We start from the raw sequence: 26,450 nt of genomic DNA, 5'->3' as shown, positions 1-26,450 counted from the left end.
GTGTTTGCAGACCGCCCTGGCGGACTCGTTTACACCTCCAAGCTCAAGCCAGGCGCCGCAGGCCATGAAGAGGAGCGCAGATTAAAATGGCGCCGCAGGCTCCCCGGGCCGTCCGCGCACAGACCACAGGAAAAAAACAAAAATCTATAAAACATCTATCAACACCACTAAGGGGGTGGGTGGGCTCCGATCTCCCCATCTCCAATACTCTCTAATCCACAGCGTCGTCATCTAAGGCCGGGATCCAGTCAGAACTCCGATCTCCATCTTCAATCTCCAATCTCCCAACGTCGTCATCTTAGGCCGGATTCAGTCAGATCTCCGATCTCCATCTCCAATCTCCAATCTCCAATCTCGATTCGGGGGCCCGGGGGAGGAGGGGGGCTCAAACCTTCAAGGAGATGCAATTTGGATTCATTCACACTGACCATCTCTCGTCTCCGATCTCCAATCTTCTACTTGGCCACTGTCGCCGCCGGCAGCAATCTACGACCTCCATTTTCAATCTTCGATCTCACATCTGGGGCGGATGGCTGGGCGCTAGGATCTACAATCTGCATTCTCTATCTCCTATCGCTATCTCCCACATTTTGGCCCGTGTTGCTGCTCAGCGATCTGCAATCCACAATCTCAATCTTCGTTCTTTAGTCTTGAATGGGGAACCGGACAGGAGGGATCTACTGGCGAGACTTGGGCGTGTCCGTGTGAGAGATCCGCTAGGATCTCCAGTCTTAATCTACTGACTCTACCCCCACGATCTACTGTTCTTGCGCAGAGATTTCCATTACTCCTCACACGAAGGTCGTGCAGGGCGGGGGGACACGCCCGTACGGCTCTCCCCAAGATCTTGTTCTAGGCTATGGAGGGGAGTACAGTACTCCGCTCGCTGCTCTCGGCTCACAACATCTCACCGCGAAGGAGCCGCGGCGCCCACGCCCGCAGCCGAGCCGCCACCCGCCGCCCTACGCCGCATCGCGAGTGGGCGCCCGCTGGCAGAGGGACCTTCCTCGGCCGGCAGGACGACCGGTCGCAGCAGCTGCACGCTGTCGGCGACGACCTCCCAGCGCGCCGCGCCGTCCTCGCCGTCGCGCGTGCCCCGCACCGCCCGCAGCGCGCCGCTCGCGCGCACGCGGTCGCCGGGCGCGGCGTGCGCCATCGCAAGCAGAGCCTCGCTGCCGTCGGGCGCGGGGCAGAGAGGGCCGCCGCCGCCGCAGCCGCCGCAGCCGCCGCCGCCGCCGCCGCCGCCGCCGCCGCCGCCGCCGCCGCCGCCGCCTCCCGCGCCCGTGAGCTGCCGCCGGTCGAGGACGATCTGGAGCTGAAGCGGTGGGTGGTCCAATCCAGCCACAAGCGTGTCGCCCTTTGAGCTCGCTCCGGCCGCCGACATGCTGGCCGAGCCCGTGAGGATGGCTGAGCCCGTGAGGAAACAGAGCCGCCGACCAAAGGAGCGGCGCCTCGCCACCGCCAACTCGACGACGGCGCGCGCGCCGCCCCCTCCTCCGTCTCCTCCTCCGCCGCCTCCACCTCCGCCTCCGCGGGCGGGAGCTAGCGCGTTGGCGGCGCGCGCCTCACACTCACAGACCGCCTCCTCCTCCGCCCGGCAAGTCTCCGGTCGCCAATTGCGTCTCGCGAGAAGACACTCCGCCGCAGCCTCGCTGGCCCTGGCCCTGCAAGCTTGGCTGGGTGCGAGGTCGTCGCCAACGCTCGGCGGCTGCAGGCTCGCTCGAGGTCGCGAGGTCTCGAGGTCTCCGCAGAAGCTCGGCGGCGGCGGGCGGCTCGGCGGCGCGCGCCTCGCCGCGCAAATGCGACAGCACTGCCGGTGGGCGCCGTTTGTGTCGCACGCGCAGCACTCGCACGTCCAAGCAGCAGCAGCAGCACCACCACCACCGCCATCGAATGCACCGGCACCGTCAGCAGCAGCACCGTCAGCAGCAGCGACAGCAACCACCTCCGCTGCTGCCGCCGCACCCTCGCCACCGCCGCGCAGCGGCGGGACCGAGCCGCAGCGCGGGCATCGCATCTCACCGCCGCCGTTGCCAGGCCGCAGCAGCGCCCCCCAAACGCAGGCCTCGCAGCACGGGCAGCCGCACGCGTCGAAACATGCGGTCGACCCACTCTCTCCGCACACGGAGCAGGGAGGCAGCGACGCGCCACGCGCCGCATCGCGCGCGGCAAAGGAGCGCAGCCGCGCGACGAGCTCGACTGCGTACACCGCCGCGGCACTCGCGATCCCGGCGCCGTACCGCCGCGAGAGCGCCTCGCGCAGCCGCGCGTCCTCCGCCTCCGACTCGATGGCCCCGCCCGGGCAGCGCTCGGACACGGTGGGAGCTGCGCCGGCGACGAGCAGGTGCTTGACCGCGCCGTGCCGCCGGCGGAGGGCGGCATAGCCGAGCAGTGTGACACGTCGCTCGGCGCCGGGCATGTACTGGCGCAGCCACGGCGGCATTGGATGCAAGGTGTCGAGGTCGAGCGCGGCCAGCGTGCAGACGCCGTACGCCTTCACGTCCCTGTGGTCGATGGCGCGGAAGAGCGCCGCAACTTCGTCCAGCGTGGGCGCGCGCCGGTGCAGGCTGCCCGAACGGATCGCATGGTACACGGCCCGTCGCTCGCGCTGGCGTGCCGCCTCGCGGCCCATGCCGTGCAGGTGTGGCTACTCCCAAGAGACAACGCCCGTTTTCGTCGTCGGAGTTCTCGTCGTGGGGAGGCGTCGACACCCAGACGCACTTTGGGCGACGCGGCGCCTTTTTTTCTTTCTGTCTATCCCCGCCACCCAGGTACCCGCAGATTTAAATAGCCCGAACCCCCTGTTAGGATCGGCGAATCGAGAGCCGCGCGCCTTGTTCGGCTCATATAGCGTCGAGCACTCAGCGTCGAGCAAGCTGAGTCGTGTACCCATGATTGACGGCTACAGCGGAGTCAAAGGTGGCGGCAAGGGTGGCGGCAAAGGCGAGGGTGGCGGCGGCAAGGTCGGCGGCAAGGGCGGCGGCAATGGCGGCGGCGGCAGGGTGCAGGGTCCGGGTCTCTTTGGCGGCCACTCGGCCACGCTGCTGCGCAGGGAGTGCCTCGTCGAGCCGGCACCGCCGGAACGGTTTCCGGTCTACACTCTCACGTTCCGCAACCCGGACGCTCTCAGCCGACTCGGCATGGGCGTGAACATTGGGACCGGCGACGTGGTCAAGGTGTGCGTTCCCAACTACAAGCCAAAGTCATACTCCATGTCTGCGGCGAGAGAGGGCGAGTTTGACATCACGTTTAAGGTCTACCCGGGCGGCCGCGCCTCTGGCTACCTCGACAGCATCGCCGTCGGCCAGTCCATCGACGTCTTTCCGATGGGTAAGAAGGCGCGCCACCCCGGTGCCTTCGTCGGACTGGTCGCCTTTGGAGTCGGTATCACCGAGGCGCTTCCGCTCGCGGCGATCGAGCTGTCCGAGGCTGAAGCCGAGAGCGTGCGCCTGCTGTGGTGCTCAAAGTCGAGCGGCGACACCTTTTGGCGCGAGTGGGCCGCCCGCCTGGCGGCAAGTTATCCCGGCCGGTTCGAGCTCGTCGACACTTTCACTCGCGAGGACGTGCCGGGTGCGCGGCGCGGGCGCGTCGACGCAGCCACCCTGCGCGAGGTCTTTGACGGGGTTTGGGGCACACTCCCCGGCGGCGAGAACGAGGCGCGGCGCGGCGAGGTGCGCTTCACGAGCGTGGGGACGAAGGAGATGATGCGGGCGTTCGACGTGACGCTGGGCGAGGTGGGGTACCCGATGCCGGCGCATGCGCTGCTGAAGAAGCCCGGGGAGTGAGGCATTCAGGTGTAGTCTGTAGACCGACGGTGTATCAATAGGGGCGCTCACCAGCCAACAGAGTAAGGGGAGGGCTCCCAGCACCCAGGGCTTCGAGGTTGGGCTTCGAGGTTTTCCCTGTGTGTACTCGAGTGTGTACGAACAATTGAACAATTACATACGCGCCAGTCCCGTGCCTAGTCGCTAGTCTTCCTCTAGGGCTAGCACTAGGCTAGTGTTGTGCGCACGGCACTTGCGACTAGCACTTGGAGTGCAGTCGGTACGTAGAAGTTTTTTCTGATTTCTCTTTTCTGAAGAACATTCTCTTTTTTGCACGTGCCAGTGCGCGCCAGTCCCGTGCAAAAGAAAGAAAGAAAGAAAACGCAGAGCTCAAGGGAGGGATGATGATGACGGCACGCCGCCACCACACAGGGATTTTAAGGAGAGGGGTGTGGTGCGCTAGCCGTCGCCCACCCTTGGGCGTCCGCCTCTTCCTATGGAAAAAGAAAGAAAGAAACAAAACAGACACGCCAAACGAGGGATGGGACGAGGACAGGGTCCCCACCTGCACGAGCAGGATTTTGGAAGGACGATCAGGGGGACAGGTGGGGCTCTCCTGCTCCTGACAAGGGACACGACAGGTTCGCAGCGCGGTGCGCGGTGGACTCCCACGTCCACTGGCGGTCTCATCTCAGTCTAGCGACCTGCCTCCAGCTTGTCGCTGGCAGTCTCTCCTACCACAGGCACACTGACACAGGGGTGGCAGGGGCGGCGGCACGAGTCTCCCACATACTATGCGTGCAGTCGGTCGGGTGCCGGTAAAATTCTCTTTATTGCGTTGCGCCTGGCAGGGCAGAAGCGCTCCTCTCCGCGTTGTTGAGCTGAACGGTACCTAGGAGCGGTCATGCCAGCGTTCCCCGGATCGAGTGGCGGCAGGAGCGGCTCCTCAAAGGGCGGCGGATACAACGGCGGCGGCAGGGGCGGATTCGGCGGCGGCGGCGGCGGCGGGCGGGGATTTGGCAGCGGCGGCGGCAGCAGTCGCGGCGGCAGCAGTCGCGGTGGGAGGAGCAGCAGGGGCGGCAGCAAGGGTGGTCGATACGACAACTCATGGGGCGGCGGGCGCGGCAGCTCGCGTGGCGGCAGGGGCGGGCGCGGCGGCGGCGGCGGCGCGAGCACGCTGCCGACGCAGCAGGCCAAGCTGACCGGCCACACGAATACCGTCTCGTGCATGGACGTCGCGGAGGGGCGGAAGCAGCTGTTCACGGGGTCTTCGGACGGCATGGTCAAGCTCTGGTCGTGGGAGCAGAGCTTCGAGTGCGTCCACACGGTCGAGGCCGGAGCGCCGGTCGAGGCGATCCTCGTGTTTGACGAGTGGCTCTTTGCGGGCACGCAGGCGGTCGGGGGGAGGCAAGGGGTGGTGCGCGTGTGGCACATGGGCAACGGCTTCGAGCAGACCCTCGAGGGGCACCAGGGCTCCATCTGGTGCCTCGCGCAGGGAGGGGCCTACCTCTTCTCCGCCGGCGACGACATGGGCGTCAAGACGTGGCAGTTTGCAGAGTCGCCGGCGGGCTTCGCGCCGGTGGTGGAGCTCAAGGGCCACCAGGCGCCGATCCAGGTGATGAAGACGGCGGCCAACATCCTGCTCTCCGCCGACCGCAACGGGGCGGTCTGCCTGTGGGACCTCGCCTCCGGCTCGCTCACGCTGCAGATTGCGACGGAGCACACCAACCTGCTGATGGCGATGTGGGTCGAGGAGTCGCACCTGTTCACTGCGGCCCTCGACGGGCACGTCAAGGTGTGGTCGCCGACCGGCGAGCTGCTGCACGACCACACCGTCACCAACCAGCACGGGCATCCCTCCGGCGTGACGGCGATGGCGGTCGTGTCCGAGCCGACGGCGGGCGGCGAGGAGGGCGACCAGGTGCTGCTCACGGCGTGCGATGACCAGGCGGCACCCCTGCCATGCCACCCCCGCCTCGCCCCCCCCCCCGTCCCACCCCCCCCGCCCCCTCGCCCCCATCTCGCCCCCCGCCCCACACCCTCCCCGCCAGGCCATCAAGATGTGGCGCATGCCCACCTTCGACAAGCGCGGCATCCTCGCCACGCGGATCGGCCACTCGGACGTCGTGCGCTGTCTCGCAAAGGGGCCGGGCCACTCCTTCTTCTCGGGCGCCATGGACAAGCGCGCAGCCCCCCCGGCCCCGCCGCCCTCCCCTCCTGCCCCCCCCCCCCTCCTCTCGGCCACGTCTCTCTCTCTCGCGCCGCAGGAACGTACTCGTGTGGGAGTTTATGAAGGCCTGAGGCCCAGGCCTGCTCCCTCACCCGCGGGGGTCCGGGGGGGGGACTAAGCGGCGCTGGAGGCGCGGCGGTGGGGCGGCGGCGGTTGGCCGCCGAGGGCTGCAGCGGCAGCGGGCGCGGATAGTTTTGACGCGGCGTCGCGGCGGCAGAAAGGGCGCGGCGGAGGCGGAGCGACGGGCTGGCTACATGGAGGTGCTGCGAAGGTCCGCCACAGCCTTCAAGAGGAGGGGGGGGGGGGGGGGGGGGGGCCTTAAGGGCAAAAACCCCAGAAAAAGCCCCCCTGTTTTCCCAAAAACCCTGGGACCTCCCCTTTTTGGGGACCCCCACAAACACGTAACCCGTTTGCCCGGGTTCAAAGGCCCCCCCCTTAAAAGCGACCCGGCCCCCCCCGATTCTGAGGTTTAAAAATACCCTGTTTTCCTTTTCCCAAGGGGAAAAAAAAAATCTAAAGACCGGCTCCCCCCCCCTGAAACACCCCCAAAACTTCCCGGGTTAGGGTGGCAAACCCCGGGCCCCAGTCGCCAATTTCTCTGCCCCGGGGCTCTGGGTCACCTACTCCCAGCCGCGTCCCCTATAGCCATAGGAAATAACCCCCCCCCCCGGATCGCATCAAAATTTGTGCAGAGGACAGAGGCACGCTAGCTAAGTTACATCGCCCCTGTGGGCCGCGAGACGTTGAGTGAGCGCTCCTATCGCGGAGGGACCCTCCCGCTCCTCATTGCATCCAATCAGGCAGCATCTTAGTCATGCCCATGGAGTCCATGGTGATGGGAAGGTGGGGCATAAAATCAAAGACCGTCTGCGCCGACTCGTCCAGCGTGTCCGCCATCTTTAGCATCATGCCTGAGAAGCCGGGCTTCTCGGGCGCAGACGCGGAGGAGAAGGCGTCCTCCTCGCCGCAGAGTGAGGCCAGGTGCGCCTTGTAGCCCGCTTCGAACCCGGATTTGATGGCTCCGTTATCTAGGGGGTCGGCACCGATGTACATCTCCCAGAGTCCCGAGCAGAGGCCCGGGCTGCTCACCTCCTGGGCGGGCGTGTCCGGCCCGTCGAGCGTGATGATCAGGATGTCTGCGCTGCACCGCAGGTAGATCTTTTTGCCGGAAGAGAGTTTGTTAATGTTGAATGCGAGCATCCCATCCTCTAGGGCCTTGATGGTTTGATGGACCGAGTCCGCCGGAAGTCGCGGCTCCAGCGCCTCGACAATCGCCTCGGTCATGAGGTCCATGGAGATTCCAAACTGCATGTAGATCTCAAACGCCTTGTCGTCGGACGACGCAATGATCGCGTCGGTGTCGGGCGACGCGGCGGGGCAGTCTGGAGCGCCAAACATGCTCTGTGAGAGGTATGCAGCGATGGTGTACACCTTGACCAGCCCGTACTTGTAACGGTCCCCGCCGCCTGCAAAGAGGAGCTGCGAGTCGCCATATGAGATGACGTTTTGGAAGGTGACGCCGTTGAGGGTTACCGTCGTGCCGTCGGCCGAGGCGCCAAACTTTGGCTCGGCCGAGACGTGCTTCCGTCGCCAGATCAAAAGTCCGAGGCCCACCCCGCCCGAGAGTGTGAGCAGCAGGCACACGTTCATTAGCGTGAGCATGATGCTGCAGCCCGCCGCCTTGTGTGAGGGCGGCGGGTTGCGGCCGCCAGTCGGCAGGGGCTCATCGATGATGGTGTCCTCCACCTTCTGCTCTCCTGAGAGGGCGCCTTCCTCTGGGTCCTCCGTCTCCATGGTGGTATTGGCGACGCGACGCGGGGCTTGCCGACGGATCGGGCGCCCGTCCTTTAGTCTGCGACAATTAATTGGAGGTTCGGGAGCTCTATGAGGTCAGTATGGGTAGCGGAAGACGCGGCCTCTGCGTACTCGAGTACGTGCCGGATGCGAGGAATGTCAGAGGAATGTCAGTCAGTACTTCGGATTGAAATGAGCCTCTGATGCTTGCTAGAGGAATGGTTCGTGCGCCCGCCCGGGTTCGTTCGTCCTCCAAGTGCTCGTTCGTGCGCATGCGGTCGGTGGACTCGAGGCGGAACCACCCACCAGCCACCACAATGTCGGAGCTCGGAGTTTGAAATGTGATCCGTCACCCGAGAGACTTGCCGCCGAGTCCCTTTTGACCTTCGCCATCCACTGGCCGCCTTGTTTGCAGATGACTCCTCTCTCGGCCTGCAACTTCGGTCCAGAGGTCACGGCCAACGTGTCTTCGCTGACGGCCTGCGCCACGGCGCTGCGCGGACAGCTCGAAGCTGACGAGGTCCGCTTCGAAGCTGACGAGGTCCGCCCGGCGGCGACAGCTGGCGCGCCGCGCCGCCCTTTGCGCCCACTCACGCCTCGTGCACCCGGTCGCAGAGCGAGACGAACACCTTCTATCTGCTCTTTTGCGCGGCTCTAGTTTTTCTCATGCAGGCGGGCTTCGCGCTGCTCTCGGCGGGATCGGTACGCATGCGCAGCGTCAAGAACATCCTTCTCAAGTCCGTCATGGACGCGTGCTTCGGCGGGCTGGTCTGGTGTCCGAGGGCCGGAGCGGTGTCAGCGGGGCCTTCGCGGGCGCGCTCAGCCCAGCCCGCTGCTGTTAGGTACCTCATTGGGTTCGGCTTTGCCTATGACAAGAGCGAGGACGGGAACGCCTTCATCGGCGGCAGCGGCCACAACTTTGCCCTCTCCGGAGCCGACGACACGACCGGCAAAAAGGACTACGGGCACGACGCCGTCTTCTTCTTCTTCCAGTACTGTTTTGCGGCGGCGGCAGCGACCATCACGTCCGGCGCTGTGGCGGAGCGGTGCACGCTGGTTGGCTACTGCGCGTACGTCTTCGCCATCGTCGGCTTCGTATACCCGACGGTGGTGCACTGGCGCGCGCAGCTGCCCCGGGGAGCGTCCATTGCCAGCCTTCGCCTCGCTCCGCATCTGCAGCGACGGGCGTACTACGCTCCCAGCCCAGGGGCTAGCCCCGGGGAGGGGGAGCAGACCCCGGGAGGGGTGGCAGACGTCTGAACAGCGGTCACCCCTTTTTCTCTGGCCGCAGGGTGTGGGACGAACACGGCTTCCTCTCCGCCTTTAACAAGGACGCGATGCTCACTGGTGCCCCTCTCCCCCCCCCCTCCAGCAGACAATGCCACCGCCCCCTCCCCTCACCCGCCCCGCCCCGCCCCGTCCGCAGGCATGGTCGACTTTGCGGGCTCCGGCGTCGTGCACATGACGGGAGGCATCTGCGCCTTCACCGGTGCCTTCATCATCCGACCTCGCAAGGGCCGATTCGGAGAGCTGCCCGAACGTGCGCACCCGCCTGCTTCGGTGCGGCTGCCCCGCCTCCTCCCTCACGCGCACGCGTCGCCCCCGCAGACGCCTTCGCCGGCCAGTCGGCGTCCCTGCAAGTGCTGGGCACCTTTTTGCTCTGGTTCGGCTGGTACGGCTTCAACCCGGGCTCAACCCTCGCGCTCCACAACTACGCGCGCGACGCGGCCCGCGCCGCCGTCACGACGACGCTCTCCGCCGCCACGGCCGCCACCACGGGGATCCTCCTAACCCTAACCCTAACCCATACCCTGACCCTAACCCTAACCCTAACCCTAACCCTAACCCTAACCCTAACCCTAACCCTAACCCTAACCCTAACCCTAACCCTAACCCTAACCCTAACCCTAACCCTAATAGGCCGCCACCACGGGGATCCTCCTAACCCTAACCCTAACCCTAACCCTAACCCTAACCCTAACCCTAGGCCGCCACCACGGGGATCCTCCTAACCCTGACCCTAACCCTAACCCTAACCCTAACCCTAACCCTAACCCTAGGCCGCCACCACGGGGATCCTCCTCAAGCGCTTCGCGCCCGGCTCCTGCGGAGGGTCGCCCGGCGTGTGGGACCTCGGCCACACCTGCAACTCGCTGCTGGGAGGGCTCGTCTCGATCACCGCCGGCTGCACGACCGTCGAGATCTGGGCGTCGGTCGTCATCGGCTTCATCGGAGCATTCTTCTACCACGGCGCCTCGTGCTTGATGCGCAGGCTCAAGATCGACGACCCGCTCGACGCCTTCGCTGTCCACGGCGCGTGCGGTCTGTGGGGCTGCCTCGCCGTCGGCTTCTTTTGCACGTGCGACTACTCCTACACGGAGTCTGGCACGGCGTGCGGCGTCTTTTACGGCGGCGATGGCCTCTTGCTCGCCACGCAGATCGTCGGTCCGCTCCCGCGTCAAAGTGCGCCCTCTTCTCTTTCCCTTCCGACGCTCGCCCCTGCCCCGCAGGCACGGTCTTCATCACCCTCTGGGTCGGCGCGCTGAGTGCGATCCTCTTCTCGGGCCTCATGGCGGGAGGCTTGCTCCGCATCTCGAAAGAAGTCGAGGACGCCGGCCTCGACAACAGCAAGCACGGCGGCGCCGCCTACCCGGACATCGCCACCGCCATCGAAGAGGCGACGGAGAGGATCACGCCGAAGAGGATCACGTCTGCGACGGATGCGGCAGGCGCGTAGTGCTGGACGCAGCGGCGCACGGCAGGAACCCGAATCCGACACAATATGCGCCGCGTGCCCGCGTGCCGCGGTGCACGCGGATGGGGGAGCGCGGCAGCGCGGCCCCCTAAGGCGTCAGACGGATGTGTTGCGGACTGACTCGCGCATCGTCACTCGTGGTGCACTCTTGTCTCTCATCTGCTTTCGGGGCTGGGGGGGGGGGGGGGGGCTACTCTGTTCCCGAGTACGCGTGTGGCTTGAGCTGTTGAGCATGTGAGCATGTCCATGACCATGTGTGAAAAGGCATGTGTGTTACGTTGTGGGCTAAGAGACCTAGGTACAAGGTACACAGCACATGTGCATGCACATGTCATATGTGCATGCACATGTTGTACATGTAACGAAATGCGTGGTCGTGGACATTTGAACACGACACATGTCATCACGTGACACAGCCATCTCGACACAACTCAGTCACAAGGGACACGCCCTCGCCGGGGTCGCGCGGACACACGGTCTAGCCGCATATTTTGAGAGGTTGGTGTGGGCGCGCTGTGCACGAGCCACTATGACTATGGATTATGGGTGGATTCGTGGATGTATCTCATGGCGACCCGATCTCCAGCCTAGATCAAGTCCTCCTCCACCCCCCCCCAACTCACCCACAAAGCCACCTCTTCCTCAGTCCATCGCGCCTCAAGCCGCGCCGGCTCCGCCGCCGCCTTGGCCGCCGCATCCTCCCTTGCGTACTCTCGTCGCTCGAGCATGTATCGCCACTCATGTTGAATGACGAATGCGGACCAGTCTTCGCGGTGCCAACGCATGTGAAAGCTCAGGAAAGCGTTGCTGCTGCGATCCGTTCTAGCCAGGGCAGCAAGGTCATCGAGGGGTAGCAGGTCGAAGATGCAAGTAATGCAGTCGTGGTTCAGGTTCGACCCAAACATCTCGCTCCCGTCGGAAGGCTGCTCGTAGGGGGCATGCTCATAGATCGTCGGTATCGTCGTCTTGGGGGCGCGTTGCTCAGCCACGCCCGCTAGGACGTCGTCCGCGCTCACCGTCTCGACCGCCACGTCGACTGGCGGAGGGGCTCGACCCGTCGTTCCGTGACCTCCCGCGCCAACCGCTCGCCAGCGAGGGGTCCCTGATGCGCCGCCCGTCGGCGTGATATTCGCGTCCGCCATTAAGGTGAGAGGCCCCTCGAGCGCGTCCCCACGAGCGCGCTCAATCCGATGCATTCACGGCGTCGAACGGCGCTCTCATCTGCGTGAAGGACAGTAGGCAATCACCGAAGAGCAACCGGGCCCAAGACGCACAAGCACAGACAGTCGAGAAGGGAGCGACAGCGGTCGACAGAAGTCAGTCATTATTCACATGTGCAAACATCAGAAGTCAGTCACTTTCCTTAAACCGGACCCTTTCCCCCTCCCCCATTCCTCTTCTCACTTTTTTTTGCATGTATGTGCAAACATAAACCCTTTCGCGAACTGGGGGCGAGTTCCGAACTCCGAGACGCAGCCGGACGGCTGGCAGTCCAATCTGAGCACACACCGTTAAAACAAGGAGAGCCTTCGGATGGAATATATTACGGAAAAGCATGCGCGACGCTGCCTCTTTGCGCCGTTCGCTCGCGGCGGCAGGAGACATGGCCGCCGATGCGGCTCGCACTCGCTCGGCGGGCCTCCGTCCCACAGCCGCCCGGGCGTGCCAGGGGTCGGCCTGGCGCTGCGCTGCTCGCACGCTGCACTGCACAAAGCTGCGACAACAAGGGGAGGCTCCTGAGCTTCAGTGTTGAGCAGTGCAGCTGCGGGCGCTCGTGGGCGGCTGTGCAGTGGTGAGAGTGCCTGTTTGGAGGCGAGCTGGCGCTGCGCCAGGGTGCGCAGCATGCTCCCTTGCTCTGTCCTGAGGCATGCTGGTTGGCGCCCAGCACAATGCCCTGGATGCATTGCTCCACGCCGTGCTGGCTGGTGCAGTACTGCCAATGCGCCGACTGGCGCGCAGGGTGCGCGTCGCCGCGCGTGGCACGGGAGGCGCGAGAGGCGCGGCTGTCGGTCAACCCCGCGGCGCATGGGCGCCGCGGAAGCTGCTCGACAGGCTGCGGGCATCGCCGCGGCAAAAAGCGCCCGCCCTCTGCTTTGCTTTCGCCCGCGTTTTACGACAACTTTCGGTTTATCATAGCCGCCGAACTTTACCTCGCTGTTTCTTTATAGGTACCTCGCAGCTGCGTATTCTTGTATTATCGTCGAGTAGTACAGGTACTGCGTGGGGGCAGTAGCCAGTACGTATTCTCGTATCACTAGCTCCGAGTAGAGGGGGCGTTCTGCAGTTAAGGGGAAACCTGGTACGCGGGTCCAACCCTCGGAGAGTATTCTTTAGCTCCGAGTGGAGGGGGCGCTCCGCTGCTAGGGGAAACCTGGAGCGCGGACTAACCCTCGGAGACCCGTGTTACGGCCCTGCGAACGCGCACCCCCGGGGCTAGGGCTCTCTAGCCCGTAACCCGATCCCGATCATCCGGCCCGCTGGGTGCGCTTCTTAGCTCCCCGGCCCTGGATGTGCTGCAGCGGCGGCGACGCTGCTGCGATGGGGTACTGGCAGCCCTTAGCTGCTGGACAGCACCTTGTGCAGTGGCAATGTCCACTGACTCATGGCACCAGCCTTGTGCCATGAGCGCTGTGGTCAGTTGCGCTATGTGCGCCGGTGACGCTGCAGGGGCGACGCTGCTGCAGCGGCGACGCTGCTGCGGTGCTGCGCCTGCACAGCACCTTTGTGCACAGTGGCAATGACTCCCGGCACTTGATGTCCTCAAATGTCCACAGAGAGTATACTGGTTGTGCTCAGGTTGTGCTACATCAACAGGGTGCAACTGAGGCTGCAACTAAGGGATGAAACAGCTTTGCAACTGCTGCCCAAGTTTTGTTGATGGGCTGCAACTGCATCCTGCCACCTTGGACACCTCGACACCTTAGACGCAAAACCCCTTGACAACACTCGACACCTGCTCGACACCCTCGACACCCTCGACACCCTCGACACCCTCGACACCCCTCGACACCCCTCGACACGGACAAGCTTGGTCCCAGCCTCGACAGGCCTCGACAGGCCTCGACAGGCCTCGACAGGCCTCGACACCTCTATCCCTCGACAGCAGCTCGACACCCTCGACACCGGGCCTCGACACCTCGACACCAGGGCTCAGGGGGCGAGACCTCGGAGGCCGACAGCTGCGGAGCTCGCGCCTCTGGCGTGGCCGCACAGCTACTGGTGGCACGACCGGGACCGAATCGTCCTGCTGTACATGCACATGCTCGACAACCCGCCTGATGGCAGCTTCCTTTGGGAGGCTCGCGTGTTTCGGCAGTGTGCCGTCTCTGGTCAGACGGCCGTGACAGCCCCCGCACGTCCGCAATCAGCTGCAATGTCCGACAGGGACGACTAGAGGGGGCGCGACCGGCATCGACAAGGGCGGAGGCGGAGGCGATGTGTGAGGCGGGCATGAGGGTGGTCTGGTCATATAGTGCACTTCCCGGCGGCGAAACTTCCGGCGGCGAAGAGATTCATGGCGCCACCTTCTTGGTGGGCCGTGCCGTGACGGTGCGGCGACGTCTCATGACGCATCAGTGCTTTGAGGATGAGGCGGCGCCTGGCTGGCGCATGCTATCCTCATTGCCCTCGTGCCCCAACCCGCACATGCGGTTCCCCATGTCGAGTAGCTTGCGAGAGATTGTGAGCCGCGGGGGAGAGCAGCCCCTCAAGCCACTCTTGCCGCGCACTGCATGCAAATGCGGACAGCGAATCGGGGAGGGAAGAGATGAGGATCCGCGACCTCTACGGGTATCCTCTACGCGATCTCTTCTCGAGGCGGATGAGGCGGATGATCCGGAGCGCGTCGAAGAACTTCGTCCCGCGGTCCCGCGCCCCGAGCGATATAGCCGATACCCACCAATGTGACGGCACGAATATGTACGTACGTACTTTTAGGCTTTTAGCTTACTGGGAGAAAAGGGAGTGGGGGTCACTGGCGCTAACACAGACAACAAAATAATTTTCGCAAATTCCACTACAGACCTCGTGAAGTCGACTTTCCATCTATCTCTCTATCGACTGTATGCCAATTAAGCTCGTTCTCGCCCCGGGCCCAACAGAGCACTCGAGCGGAAGACGGAGCGGCCCGACATGGCATCGCTCTTTGTTCGCAGCCTGCATTCATGCTTGCCCCTCTGCAATCCGCCTTAGCTTCGGCCTCCTCTTCCCGCTGCCGCCGCGCACCGCCTTTGCGCCGCCGCACTGGCCGCCCCAGTCGCCCGTCGGGCTCGCCTCGCGGCACGGCCGCCACTCGAACGCCCCGCCACGGAGTTGCTGGTGCCGCGACGACGCCTGCCCGGCGGCGAGGGGCGTGAGCCGCAGCATGGCGGCCCCGCCGTGCGCGGCAACAGCCTTGGCGACGAGCGTCTGCGGCGGCGAGAAGGCGCCGAGATCTGCGCGCGCCCAGAGGTTTCGCAGCGCATAGGCCCGGGCGGAGCCTCCTGCAAGCGGGCCGTAGCAGCTCCGATCGCACACGACGTCCGTCGCATTGGGCCCGTTGTTGATGAATGCGAGCGCCAGCGCGCCTGCCGGGAGAGGTTTACCCCACACGTTCGTCCCGCTGCCGGCCTTGAGCGCCGCGTCGTAGTGCAGGTCGAGGCCGGCCAGGCGATGGCCCTGATAGGGGCCGCCGTCGCGCAGTTCCTGATTCACCGAAATCACCTCCTCGTTGCCCCATGTCGCTAGCACCGACGGCTCCACCTGGCTGGGATCCGCCGAGATGATGAGCGGCGCCGACATGACTGCCCACAGCGTCATCTGCGCACGGACCTGCCGCTCGCTCAGGTACCAGTCTCTGCTCTGCGGAATGCGGCTCGGGTCAAAGCAGCCGTGCGGATTTGAAGGGAGGTCGTTGCTTCCCTTTCCGGTGCCCTGCAGCAGGTCCGGGTCGTTCCAGCCGCCCGGGCTCGCGTGCTTCGAGAGGCGAGCATTGACGTTGGCGCAATGCGAAAGCGCGCCCCAGTTGGTGCCATCGAGGGCGATGCGCCAGGAGTGGCCGAGGGTGTGGCCGCGCCGTGCATACCAGGCGTTCCAGCCGCAGACGGCGAGGAAGACGGGACGTCCGGTGGCGTTGAGGGCGTCCCGGAATGCCGCATAGTCGCCCATAGCCGCCTCGCGCTGCTGCGAGCCGCAGCACGAGTCCACCTTGACAAGATCGGCGCCCGCCGCCACCATCCATGCGGCATCGCGCTCGATGTGACCGCTGCTCCCCGGCCCCTGGTACTGCTTGGTCGAGCACTGGCAGGTGCCGCGGGAGGTGTAGAGGCCGTACCTGAGCGTGCGGCCTGCCCCGGGCACCTCCTGTGCGTGCACCCACTCGCCGAGAGCGCGCATGCCGGACGGGAACTTGGCCGTGTCCTCCTCCATTGCGAGCGTCGTCGTGCCTCGGCTCTTGAGCCAGCCCTCGTCAACGTTGACGTGCGTGTATCCTTTGGCGGCGAGACCTGTGTTGACGAGGGCCCGAGCCACACGCCTGATTCGCGCCTCGGTCACCTCGCTCGCGCAGTCATTCCATGAGGAGTAGCCCATGGGCGGGCGTAGCCCCACGCCGTTGGCCAGCCCGACGGCCCACGCGTGTAGCGGCAGCATATACGTGCAAAGGCGGCCGGGGGGCCCGCCCGCCGGAGACCCGGAGTCCGTTTCGTTCGGGGGACGTCGCGTGCCTGCGTGTATTACTTTTTATGGTATACCTGTGCTAGTGCCAGTGCGCGCGTCGTGCCGAGAAAAGTATTTTTGTGCCGCGGAAGTATTTTTGTGCTGTGAAGACCATCGATTTCGGGCCCGGGGTTGTGCGTTTACGTGAAGACCACTGTGCGTTTCTGTGAAGACCACACGGTTGTGAAGACCACGTGAGCCCGACATGAGCCGACATGAGCCGACATGAGCCCGACATGAGCGCGGCAGGCGTGCTGGGGCTGGATGTGGGCAACACGTGCTGCACGATGGCGGTGATGCGGCACGGCACGGTGCAGCTCATCGCCAACGAGCAGGGCTCGCGCTCGACGCCGACGACCGTGGCCTTCGCCGACGGCGAAACGCTGCTCGGGGAGGCGGCGGCCGCACAGGCAGCACGCAACCCAAAGCTGACGATGAGCGACTTGCTGCTGATGCTCGGCCGCGACTTCGACGACCCGGTCGTGCAGGCCGCGCGCTCTCGCTGGGGCTTCCTCACGTCTGCCGCCGAGAAGGACGGCGCAGTCTCGGTGGCGGTGCCGGGTGGCAAGACGCACACGGCGGTGCGGCTGCTCTCATTGGTTGTGGGTGGGCTGCGCGGCGCGGCGGACTCGTTTTGCGGCGCGCCGGTGCGCGAGGTTGTCCTCGCCACGCCGGCGCACCTCGCTCCCTCGCGCGCCGACGCGCTGCTCGAGGCGGCGCGGGGCGGCGGCATGCGGGTCAAGCTGGCGCTGCCCTCGCCGCTCGCTGTCGCCCTGCTGCGCGTGGCCGAGATCGAGGCGGCGGCGGCCGGCGGCGACGGGGCGGGCGCCGATGCGGCGGGCGGCGGAGGCGCCGCACCTCGCAGGCTGCTGGTGGTGGACGTGGGCGGCTGCTGCGTGTCTGCTTCGGTGGTGGACCTTGGAGAGGAGCCCGAGGGGCAGGCGGAGGGGGAGGCGGAGGGGGAGGGGGGCGGCGAGGGGGGGGCTGACTGCGGCGGGGAGGCTGCGGCGGGGCCGCGAAGCACGCGGCTGCGGCGCGCAGTCGCCCGGCTCAGCATTGCCTCGACGGCGTCGGACGAGACGCGCGGCGCTGCGCAGGTGGACGCCGCGCTGGTGGCGCTGGCGCTCAAGGACATCCGCCGCCGCTCGCGCGTCGACCTGTCCGGCAACGCGCGCGCGAAGGCGCGGCTGGGCGCGGCGGCAGAGGCGTGCAAGCGGAGCCTCTCTGGCGGGACTCAGGCGCAGACGTGCCGCCGGAGGAGAGGGAGACCACGGGCGCGTCCGTGACATGTCCACGCGAGGGCGTACTCTTGAGGGGTGTCCCGCAGGCGCAGATCGCCGTCGAGGCGGAGGGGGCGGACCACTTTGTCACCGTCTCGCGGGCGAGCCTCGAGGACCTCGCCCGCCCCCTCTGTGCGGCGGTGCGCTCCGTCGCCCGCGCGGCGCTGCGCGCCGCCGACGCTTGCTCGCCCGGCGAGGCGTCAGCTCTCGAGGGCGCGCGGTGCGTGCGCGAGGTGCTGCTCTCGGGCGGCGGCTGCCGCATGCCTTGTGTGCAGGCCGCCCTCGCCGCTGAGCTCCCCGGCGCCACCCTCCACTTTGGCGCCATCTCGTAGACATGTCCATGACACGGCCCTGACATGTTGTCATGTAGGCGCCACACTCCACTTTGGCGCCACGTCCGACGAGGCTGCGGCCAGCGGCGCGGCGCTGTACGGTTCACCCGACGAGAGGCCGCCGCCGCCGCAGAGGCAGGTCCGCGACTCTCGTCATGCTATTCGCCCGTAGGCTCGCTCATGGCGGCGGGCGACACTTCCGCGGGCGGCTGGCAACGCTCCGGTGCAGCGAGTGCGCGGCGGAGGTTGCCGCGCACTCTCGCCCTCGAGCTCGGCGGCGGCGCCTTCCTCCCCCTCGTTTGTGCTGGAAGCTGCGTGCCGCTGCACCGGAAGATTCCGCTGCAGGTCGAGCCGCCGGCCGCCGGGCAGAGGCTCGTGCTTCGCCTCGTCGAGATGCCGCCGCCGCCGCCCGCCGACGCCGTTTCTCCCCCCGACGGGCCGCCGCAGCCGCCCCGGGCCGTGGCGGCGCTCGCGCTGCACGCGTGCGACAACGCGCCAGGCGAGTCGGGGCTCGTCGTGAGCGTCGACGTGACCGCCGAGGGGGCGTGCCGCATCGAGGCTGTCGCCGCCGCCGCCGCCGGAAGCGACGAGGAACAGGCCGCCACGGACGGCGCGGCGCAGTCGTTGGGGTCGCTGAGCGTGCCGGCGCCGGAGACTGTGGCGGCGTGAGACGCCGCAGGCGTTTTGGCGGCGTGAGACGCCAGGCTCGCCCGTCGTACTATCTATATTGGAGGCGGTTGCGCTCGATGTGGTGGCGGCGCTCCAAGAGTGGCGCTCGCTTCTTGGGAAGAGGTTCCTGCTTTCCGCGCCCGCAAGGCGCGACACATACACACAAGCAATATCATCAGTTTCTTTAACTGAAATTCTTTTTCACTGTAAACTGAACGCCCCAAAATAGAACTTCACTAGTACTTGTCTTAGAAAAAAAAAGAGGGAGAGTTACGGCTCAAAAAAAAAAGCGAAGAATCCAAGTGGGAGGGGTGGGAGGAGGACGGCACGCCGCCACCACAAACAGAAGGCAGGCGGGCCGACCATGAGACTGACAGCTCACTTCGAGGTCCAGCGTGCCCCACGTGGGCGTGTCGATACGAGTATTCATCCTCGCGTCGGGCCGGGGGGGCGGGACGTGCGCGCAAGAGAGCGAAGCGCCCGCCGCCGTCAGACTATGCTGGCGATCGTCTGCATGCTGTTCGCCGCGCCGCCGACCGGCCAGCGGTGCGACCGAGGCCGAACGGAGCACGGCGATGCCGCTGTTCCCACGTGCGAGCAATGGTGCGACTCGCAGCGGCAGGTCCACCATTGCACGTGGTGCCACTGCAGCTCATGCGACTTCTGCCGATCCTCTGTGATGGCCCACGAGGCGGTCGACCAGGGCGGACCTGCGCCGGATCCACCATGGGCGCCAGATCCATCGCCACCGCCACCCTGGGCCCCGGACCCGTCTCCACCTCCGCCGAGACCCGCTCCTCCAATGCCGCCATCTCCAATGCCACCGCCGCTACCCCCTCCACCACCGCCGCCGTCGCCATCGCCTTGGCCACCCTGGCCGTCGCAGCCGATCCACGTCGAGCAGCGGACCACCGGGCGACCCGTGTCAGCTGCGGCGGAAGGCGACGACATTTCGCATGGATGGGACGCCGGGGAGCCGCTGCCGCCGCCACCGCCGCCACGCTTACTGGTTTGCCAGTCGGCGCACGGCGTGGCAGAGGGGGATTCGGAGGTCATGACGTGCGCCACCTGGTGTCGGGAGGATGCCGCCGACTGGGCTTGCACCTGGTGCCACTGCCGTGCCTGTGGCTTCTGCACTCCCAAGCCGGCCCCTCCGCCACCTCCACTGGGAGTGCCCTCCCCGGAGCCATCGAGCCCCAAGCCACCGCCACCGCCGCCACCGCCGCCACCGCCGCCGCCGCCACGGCCGCCGCCACCACCGAGGCCCCGGCCGTGTGACTTGGGTGTGGCGTACCGGGCGCGCGAAGGCGCCGGGGCTGGCTTTGCAGCCCGCGTGGCGCTAGAGCACTGGTCAGAGGGCGCGATGATAAATCTACATTTCGAGGCTCCGGTGGCACTCTCATCCTCGGACCCGCGCGCCACCTTTCTCGGCGCTGCCGAGTCGTCGGGTGAGTTCCTCGCCACATTTACGCTGCTCGGAACAAGCGGCGACGCATTCGAGTTCGTCGGTGATGGGCCCGGAACCCGGACCCCGCGGCTCATTTCGTGCACTCACGACCTCTTTGAGTCGCCCTCGCCGCCGCCCTCGCCCTCGCCGCCCCGCCCTCCATCGCCGCCGCCTCGACCTCCGCCACCCAACCCGCCCGCCTGCGTCCTCGGTGCCTCATATGTGGTGGCCGCTGAGACGGCGGTGGGCTTCACCGCGCGCATCGAGTTGTCCCGCAGCCAGCCTGGCGCCGTGCTCAGCCCAACCTTCGCCGCGGATCCGCCAATGCCCGCCCCAAAGGCGGTCTGGGGCGCCGAGCTGCTCAGGACAGGCCCACACGCGTGGCAGCTCCGCCTTGGCGACGGTGCCGTCGGAGTTCGGATGGCCTTTACGGGCAGCCCGCGCTACCCACTCTTCATCACATGCGAAGCCAACATTCCCCCATCGCCTCCTCCGCCACCGATGCCACCGCCGAGTCCCGAGCCACCGCCACCGCCGCCGCCGCCGCCGCCGCACCCTCCTCCTCCGCCGCCGCCGCCTCCGCCGCCGCCAAGCCCAGCCCCGCCGCACCCACCGCCGCCGCCGCCCCCGAGTCCCCCTCCGCCAGAACCACCGCCGCCGCCGCCCGGCCCGCGGCCGCCTCCGAGGCCGGCCGCGCCCCCACCACCTCCGCCGCCGCCACGCCCGCCGCTTGCTCCCGCATTATTGAGCCCGCCAAAGCGGCTGCGGCTCCGCACAACCTCCTGCGATGCCATCACCGTTCGTTGGGTGCTGCCTGCCCAGAGGGGCGGTCAGCCTGTCGAGCGATTGCTGCTTCGCGCCACCATGCTCGACGGCCCGTCGCCCCACGAGGAGGCGCTCCTCGACGTGCCCGCCGACAGCACAGAGTTCATTGCCACCGGGCTCCGAGCCGCCACCACCTATCGCTTTGCAATCGCTGCCGTCAGCGCCGCGGGCGTCCGCGGGCAGTGGAGCGAGTGGGAGGACGAGACCACGGGGCGTGTCGAGTCGGCGCCCGACCCTCCTGAGGCGCCGCTTCCGCGCGCCCAGTCGACCTGCGACTCCATCCGGCTCCGCCTGCCCGCGTTGCGCGTGGGCTGCTCAGCTGACGCCAGCCTTGACCTTGAAGTCTCCCCTGCGGGGCCAACGCCACATTGGTCGGTGGCCCGGCGCTCCCTCGAGGGGAGCGAGGAGGTCATCGTTGAGGCGGGGACGAGCGGGGTGACTACTCGATCGGCGTTTGTCTTTCGATTGCGCGCGACAAACTCGCGAGGCGAGAGCGCGCCCGGGCCCCAGTCGGCGTCCCTCGTAGCGGGCGGCTACGCCGACGAAATGCGCGCAGCACCAGTCGTGCAGGCGCAGAGTAGCGCCTCCTACCTCATCGAGTGGGGCGGGGTGCTCCGTGGCTGCGCCTCGCACGGTGTGCTATGGTCGGTGCAGTATCGGCGGACATCGACGACGCGATGGGATGCACTGGTCAGCCGCACAAACGAGAGCCGCCTCGTGGTTGAGCTGCGCTGTCCCGAGGGCTGTAGCTTCCGCGTGCTGCCCAGCAACATCAAAGGCTGGCCCGAGCCTTCCGCCGCTTCGGAGCCACTCCCGACGCTGAAGCTGCACCCTCCGGCCCATGGAGCGGTGCGGACCCAATTCTCCCTCTTTGCAGCCAACTCACCCATCGAGCTGGCTGCGGCCCGCGTCGGGCGTGATGTGTCGGCGGCACTGGGCGTGGCGGAGGGACGGGTACGATGCGTCGAGCTGCGCCCGCCAGCAACCGGCACAGCGGATGAAGAGAAGGAGGATGGCGGTCTCTCGCGACGGACCATGGTCGTACTTGATCTCCTGCCGGCGTCGCACGCAATGCTCGCCGTGCCGGGCGATTCAGCGCACGGGGGCCTCTGGACGCAGCCCGAGGCGGCAGCACTTGAGCTCGCGAGGCGGCTTGCTGTCCTCCTTGCTTCCAGAGAAGCGCCTGCTGGAACGGTACTCTTGCGTGCGGATTTCGCAGCCGGCTTACAACGGCTTCATGAGTCGGGCCGCTGTCAACGAGTTTCCACAACTCCATGGCCATTGTCGTCCTTCTCCTTTCAGTTAGCGCTCACCCTCGTGCTCGGCTGCTGTTTTTTGTTCGCTCTCCGCCGAGTCCTCGCACGTTGTCCGCAGCGACACGCGAAGGCCTTTGAAGGCGCAGCCGCTGGCCACGAAGAGCAGCAGCCAATCAAGCAACCGCAGGAGGATGAGGACGAGGAGGACGACCACGAGTCCATCGTCGCCGGGATGCCGCCGCCACTCAACCCAAAGATATATGCGTGCTCAGGCCGGGCCTTGCCTCCCGACGAGCCAGGGAGGGCGGCAGCGGATGACTGGCATGATGCGCCAGAGTCGTTTCTGAGCGACGCAGGCCCTGCCCTGCCCGTCAGAGCGGCGAGCTCTCCTGTAGTGTTGGCGAGCGCCGATGGCTACGAACAGCCCGAGGAGGTGGGCTCTGCAGAAGCGCGATGTGTTCGCCTCGTGACCTTGTGAGCCCAGGTTGAGTTATGCTGTACATACAATCTCGTTCTCGAGTGTCTGGCTCGTGACGCGGCTCGCGGGGGAGTCGCGTGTGTGTGTAGTGTGGAGTGTGTCGCACCCGGTCGTCGGGTCGTGTGTGTTTCCGCGTGTGGAAACTGAAAACTGTGTGTGTGTCCGGTGTACAAGATACTAACAAGTTCAACAAATAAGGAGAGCAACTTTTGCGATTTCGCCTAGCACTGTCATACCCCTGTCCACTACCTAGCGGCCATCCCTCTAAGTACCCCTCTCGACAAGCGGCGAGCCGCGCGGTGGGCCACGCCAAAAGCCACGGTCTGCGCGACGCACGCGGCGAGGACGGAGCGAGGGAAGGCCGCCGGAGTGCGCACAAAGAGCAGCGCGACGCAGAGCGGCATGAGCAGCTCGCCGACGGCGGCCGACACGACGAAGAGGGAGGCGACGCGGCCGGACAAGCGGGTGGCGCGCTCGGCGTGCGTGAGCACAGTCGGAAAGATCGAGGCGAGCGAGAAGCCGAAGCCGGCGGCGGCGACCCACGGCACCGCCGGCGGCGCGGCGGGCAGGCAGGCCGTTGCGGAGAAGACCAGGCTGCCTGCCATCGACGCGCCGAGAATCGTGGCGGGACTGAGGCGCGCCGCTGCGGGCACCGCCGCGATCCGCCCCGCCGCGAGACCGCCCCAGAAGACCGAGGCGAACCCGCGCGCGGAGCCGTCGCTCATCGCGAGAGCCTCGATGCCGAAAGTGGTCGCAAACCCGCCGAACGTCACCTCGGCGCCGACCGCGAAGAGGAGGCAGAGCGCGCTTCCGCACACGAGCGCGCGGACCGCACAGCGCCGCCCGGCCGCCTCCCTCTCGCCGCGGTCCTTCACGCCGTCGCCGCCGCCGCCGCCTCGTGCGGCCGCGTCCTCCGCCGGGGCGAGAGGCCCGCGGTAAGTTGCGAGCGGCAGGCTGCAGAGCGCGAGGAAGGCGGCGATCGAGTAGAAGGCGGGAGCAAACGAGCGCAGCTCCGTCAGGGCCCACTCGATGAAGAGCGGCGAGGCGACGGCGCCGACGGCGAAGGCGGCGTGCATCGCCTGCATGTACGGCTCGACGCGGGTGGGGCCCTGCAGCCAGATGAGGAGCACGTTGCCGCCCGTGTCGAGCAGGCCCATGCAGGCACCCTGCGTAGAGATGGCGGCGGCGAGGCTCGGCAGCGCGGAGAGCGACGGCAGCGTGGCGCAGCCGAGGGCGCAGAGCAGGTTGCCGACGACGAGAGGGGCGTGTGTGACGTCAACCCGATCGAAGATCACGCCGCCGAGCAGCGACCCGAGCACATAGCCGACCGAGCGGGCCACGAAGAGGAAGGAGAGCTCCGGCAGGGTTCGACCCGTCTTTGAGGCCAGCTCTGGCAAGAGCGGCCCGAGCGAGGCCAAGCAGACGCCGATCGCAAAGAAGGAGCCGACGTAGCCCGCAGTGATGAGGGCTCTGTCGCGTCCGACGTAGGTGCGGCGCCGGCGTGCGAGAAGTGGGGTCGGCGAGGGCGCAGGGTCTTCCATTCACCGCAGTCGCCTTCGTGGCGACGCGTGGCGACTGCAGGAAGCACGGAGCGAGATGGCGGCAAGGAAAAGCAAAATTTCTTCTTTTCTGTGGAGAGGTTCAGTTTTGACCGCGCAAGATAAAGGGTGGCTAAGGGCTCTGCCCGCAAGGCGCCCGCGTCGCAGACGCGGTACTCAGCTTCGTAACCCGTGAAAACAAAAGCAGGACCGTGGCTCCCAAATACGACAACGTCGGGGCAAGTTTGGTAAACGCCATAACATGGGCGATCCAGCGCTTCCTTCGATTGGACGGACGAAATGATCGGGGAAAAGCGCATCGCGACTTCGCGCCATCTCTGGGGTCACCATATGCCGGACCGGCATAAGACAGACCGGCTTACGCTCACGCCTGCGACCGAGGCGGAGCTGCTGCGGCTGAAGGAGTGCGGAGAGAACAAGCAGCTGCTGTCCCGTTGCGCGCTGTGGTGCAGGAGCGGCGCCCTTGAGGCGATCATCGTGCTCCAGAAGAAGCGCTATCCGTACCAGGTGGGCCAAGCTGGTGAGTGGGGTGAATGCATCTTGCCGGGGCCGTGGCAGGCGATCGAGTTCGACGACGCTCAGTGGCGAGCAGTTGCCATGATGCAGGGCGCATGGGTCCGTGACTGGACGCAACGGGGCAGGCGCACTGACCTCACCGCACAGGCCGAGCCGCTTCTCCCACCACTTCCCCCGCTTCAACCGCCGGATCAGCAGCAGCCGGATGATACGGTTCCTCTACCCGACCCAGCCGCGCTGCATCCCACACCGCAGCCGCCCCCGATGCCATGGGTGCCACGAGAAAGTTTTACGTGCGCCGGGCTCACCGACAAACCGCCAAGATTCTGGAGATCACTGGCCGATGCTATGCCCGCGCTGACGACACAGCCACGATTCAATGAGAGTGCCGAGGCACAGGCAGAACGGCTACAGCTGCCTCTCCTAGACCCACGCAACGCCGACCACGACAACCACAAGTGGTCAGCGCAGCCGCCGGTCAAACGCGTGTGCTATCAATCAATGCGGCCGTGCGAATGGAAGCAGACGTGGTACACTGATGCATTCCAGTGGGTTGAGTACAAAACTGAGCTGGTGCGCTTTATACATGCACTGCGTTGCATTGTCGATGGTACCACCGAGTACCTGGACGTCGAGTTTGCGCCTGAGATGTGGCGCTTGAGGGGCGGCGGCGTCAACTGCTACCCGTGCAAAAACGCGCGGGCGCGAGAGGAGTTTGACGAAGACCCGTGTGAGCTATGCGGTGCCGGGATGGAGGAGCCGTGCCAAGAGCACTGTGTCATTCCAAGGGCCGCACGCAACTGGTGGACTGCGTACGAGGCAGAGCTGAGCGGACACAATGGCCGGCCTGGTGGAGCTCAGGCGGACTATCGGATTATTGGATTCCCCGCCGCGGCTGGTGCGTTGCACAGCGTACTCTACTGCGTGTGAAGCTGCTGCTGGCTCGCATGGTGCTCAACCGTGGCGACTCGCTGGCCATGCGATGCCTCATCCTCGCTGGCACGCCCCCTACTCCCAAGTTTGCGGACCAGCACAAACCGCCACTCCACCAACGACTGCTGCACTTCCGCGGTGTGATCCACTTCAGCAATTACGATGGTGCAGCAAAGATGCTGGAGAGCATGCAGACGTCGACGTTGTATCCTGAACGTCGCAATATGGACATCAGCGAGATTGCAGCCAAGTACGGGATAGCCTATGGCCCGCAGCCATTGCACTACATCATTGAGTCGAGCACGTTCAGCCGCAACTTGCTTGGTCACTCGCTCTCGCCATGCGACTTTAGCTACGATCCGATTGTGGGTGGCGAATTTACTGATCACCTCTGCCGACGCCAGGATGGCATGTTTGATCCGGGCGAAGTGGGTGACCACTCGCTGGCGCGTGGCGGGCACGGCTCTCTCTGGCGACACAAGTGGGGTGAGCCGCCGCCTGCGTGGCCCGAGACAGACACTAACCTACCTGCACCGTATCGTCCCACAGCAGAGAGGGTTGCGCGCGATGCTGCCCACGCTCTCGAGCCAAATCTGCCCAAACCCGGAATTTGGGTCGAGGCAGATGCCGATGCTATTGAGCGTGCGCTTGTCAAGCGCCGAGCCACCGCGCAACGACCGCGCTTCTGCCACTGCTACTTCCGCGCGAGTTGCGATGGCTCGTGTGAGCCTAAGGATCCGTGTGAGGAGGATCGCAGGCTTGCAGAACTGAAAGCGTCGCACGACTGGCTCGCTGGGCTGGTCGGTCCGGTACGTCTTCATGTCCGCTACTGCCACAGCACCAACCGCGTAGTTGGCTACGAAGGGTTTCAACACCGGAAGTTTAACTGGGACCTCGAGCCGGCGCAGACATTCCTAG

At 66.1% G+C, this 26,450-nt stretch overlaps 7 protein-coding genes across 7 annotated transcripts; 4 read left to right on the top strand and 3 right to left on the bottom strand.

The window, feature by feature from the left end:
- Positions 1-3,112: 3,112 nt before the first annotated feature.
- Positions 3,113-3,951, top strand: EMIHUDRAFT_351930 (hypothetical protein). The gene has a single exon (XM_005789292.1). The coding sequence runs from the start codon at positions 3,141-3,143 to the stop codon at positions 3,783-3,785; it is 645 nt and encodes a 214-aa protein (XP_005789349.1). The 5' UTR covers positions 3,113-3,140; the 3' UTR covers positions 3,786-3,951.
- A 1,041-nt stretch (positions 3,952-4,992) lies between these two features.
- On the top strand, positions 4,993-6,065 carry EMIHUDRAFT_201237 (hypothetical protein; the record flags this gene model as incomplete). Its single annotated transcript, XM_005789291.1, has 2 exons — positions 4,993-5,699; positions 6,032-6,065. 2 exons carry the CDS (start codon positions 4,993-4,995, stop codon positions 6,063-6,065), a joined length of 741 nt encoding a protein of 246 aa, XP_005789348.1.
- A 2,099-nt stretch (positions 6,066-8,164) lies between these two features.
- On the top strand, positions 8,165-10,850 carry AMT8 (putative ammonium transporter). The gene is made up of 8 exons (XM_005789290.1): positions 8,165-8,329; positions 8,404-8,561; positions 8,631-8,906; positions 9,080-9,135; positions 9,215-9,328; positions 9,397-9,554; positions 9,849-10,233; positions 10,299-10,850. Exons 1-8 carry the CDS (start codon positions 8,204-8,206, stop codon positions 10,523-10,525), a joined length of 1,500 nt encoding a protein of 499 aa, XP_005789347.1. The 5' UTR covers positions 8,165-8,203; the 3' UTR covers positions 10,526-10,850.
- A 280-nt stretch (positions 10,851-11,130) lies between these two features.
- On the bottom strand, positions 11,131-11,685 carry EMIHUDRAFT_201234 (hypothetical protein; the record flags this gene model as incomplete). The annotated part of the gene is made up of 1 exon (XM_005789289.1): positions 11,131-11,685. One exon carries the CDS (start codon positions 11,683-11,685, stop codon positions 11,131-11,133), a length of 555 nt encoding a protein of 184 aa, XP_005789346.1.
- Positions 11,686-15,223: 3,538 nt separating this feature from the next.
- Positions 15,224-16,135, bottom strand: EMIHUDRAFT_53809 (hypothetical protein; the record flags this gene model as incomplete). The annotated part of the gene is made up of 1 exon (XM_005789288.1): positions 15,224-16,135. A coding segment is annotated over one exon (912 nt), but the record flags the coding sequence as incomplete, so codon positions are not given.
- A 389-nt stretch (positions 16,136-16,524) lies between these two features.
- EMIHUDRAFT_62931 (hypothetical protein) lies at positions 16,525-17,010 on the top strand (the record flags this gene model as incomplete). The annotated part of the gene is made up of 1 exon (XM_005789287.1): positions 16,525-17,010. A coding segment is annotated over one exon (486 nt), but the record flags the coding sequence as incomplete, so codon positions are not given.
- Positions 17,011-22,769: 5,759 nt separating this feature from the next.
- Positions 22,770-24,065, bottom strand: EMIHUDRAFT_98303 (hypothetical protein; the record flags this gene model as incomplete). Its single annotated transcript, XM_005789286.1, has 1 exon — positions 22,770-24,065. One exon carries the CDS (start codon positions 24,063-24,065, stop codon positions 22,770-22,772), a length of 1,296 nt encoding a protein of 431 aa, XP_005789343.1.
- Positions 24,066-26,450: the final 2,385 nt, after the last annotated feature.

Source organism: Emiliania huxleyi (assembly GCF_000372725.1).
Source record: "Emiliania huxleyi CCMP1516 chromosome Unknown EMIHUscaffold_13, whole genome shotgun sequence".
NCBI lineage: Eukaryota > Haptophyta > Isochrysidales > Noelaerhabdaceae > Emiliania > Emiliania huxleyi.
This window is presented reverse-complemented; position numbering and strand designations above follow the sequence as displayed.

Excerpts from the sequence above, each read along its gene's own strand:
- EMIHUDRAFT_351930 (XM_005789292.1), top strand. The coding sequence starts at position 3,141 with ATGGGCGTGAACATTGGGACCGGCGACGTGGTCAAGGTGTGCGTTCCC.
- AMT8 (XM_005789290.1), top strand. The coding sequence starts at position 8,204 with ATGACTCCTCTCTCGGCCTGCAACTTCGGTCCAGAGGTCACGGCCAAC. Across the intron at positions 8,562-8,630 it reads TGCTTCGGCGGGCTGGTCTG|GTACCTCATTGGGTTCGGCT; the intron begins GTGTCCGAGGGC and ends CGCTGCTGTTAG. Across the intron at positions 8,907-9,079 it reads TACCCGACGGTGGTGCACTG|GGTGTGGGACGAACACGGCT; the intron begins GCGCGCGCAGCT and ends CTCTGGCCGCAG.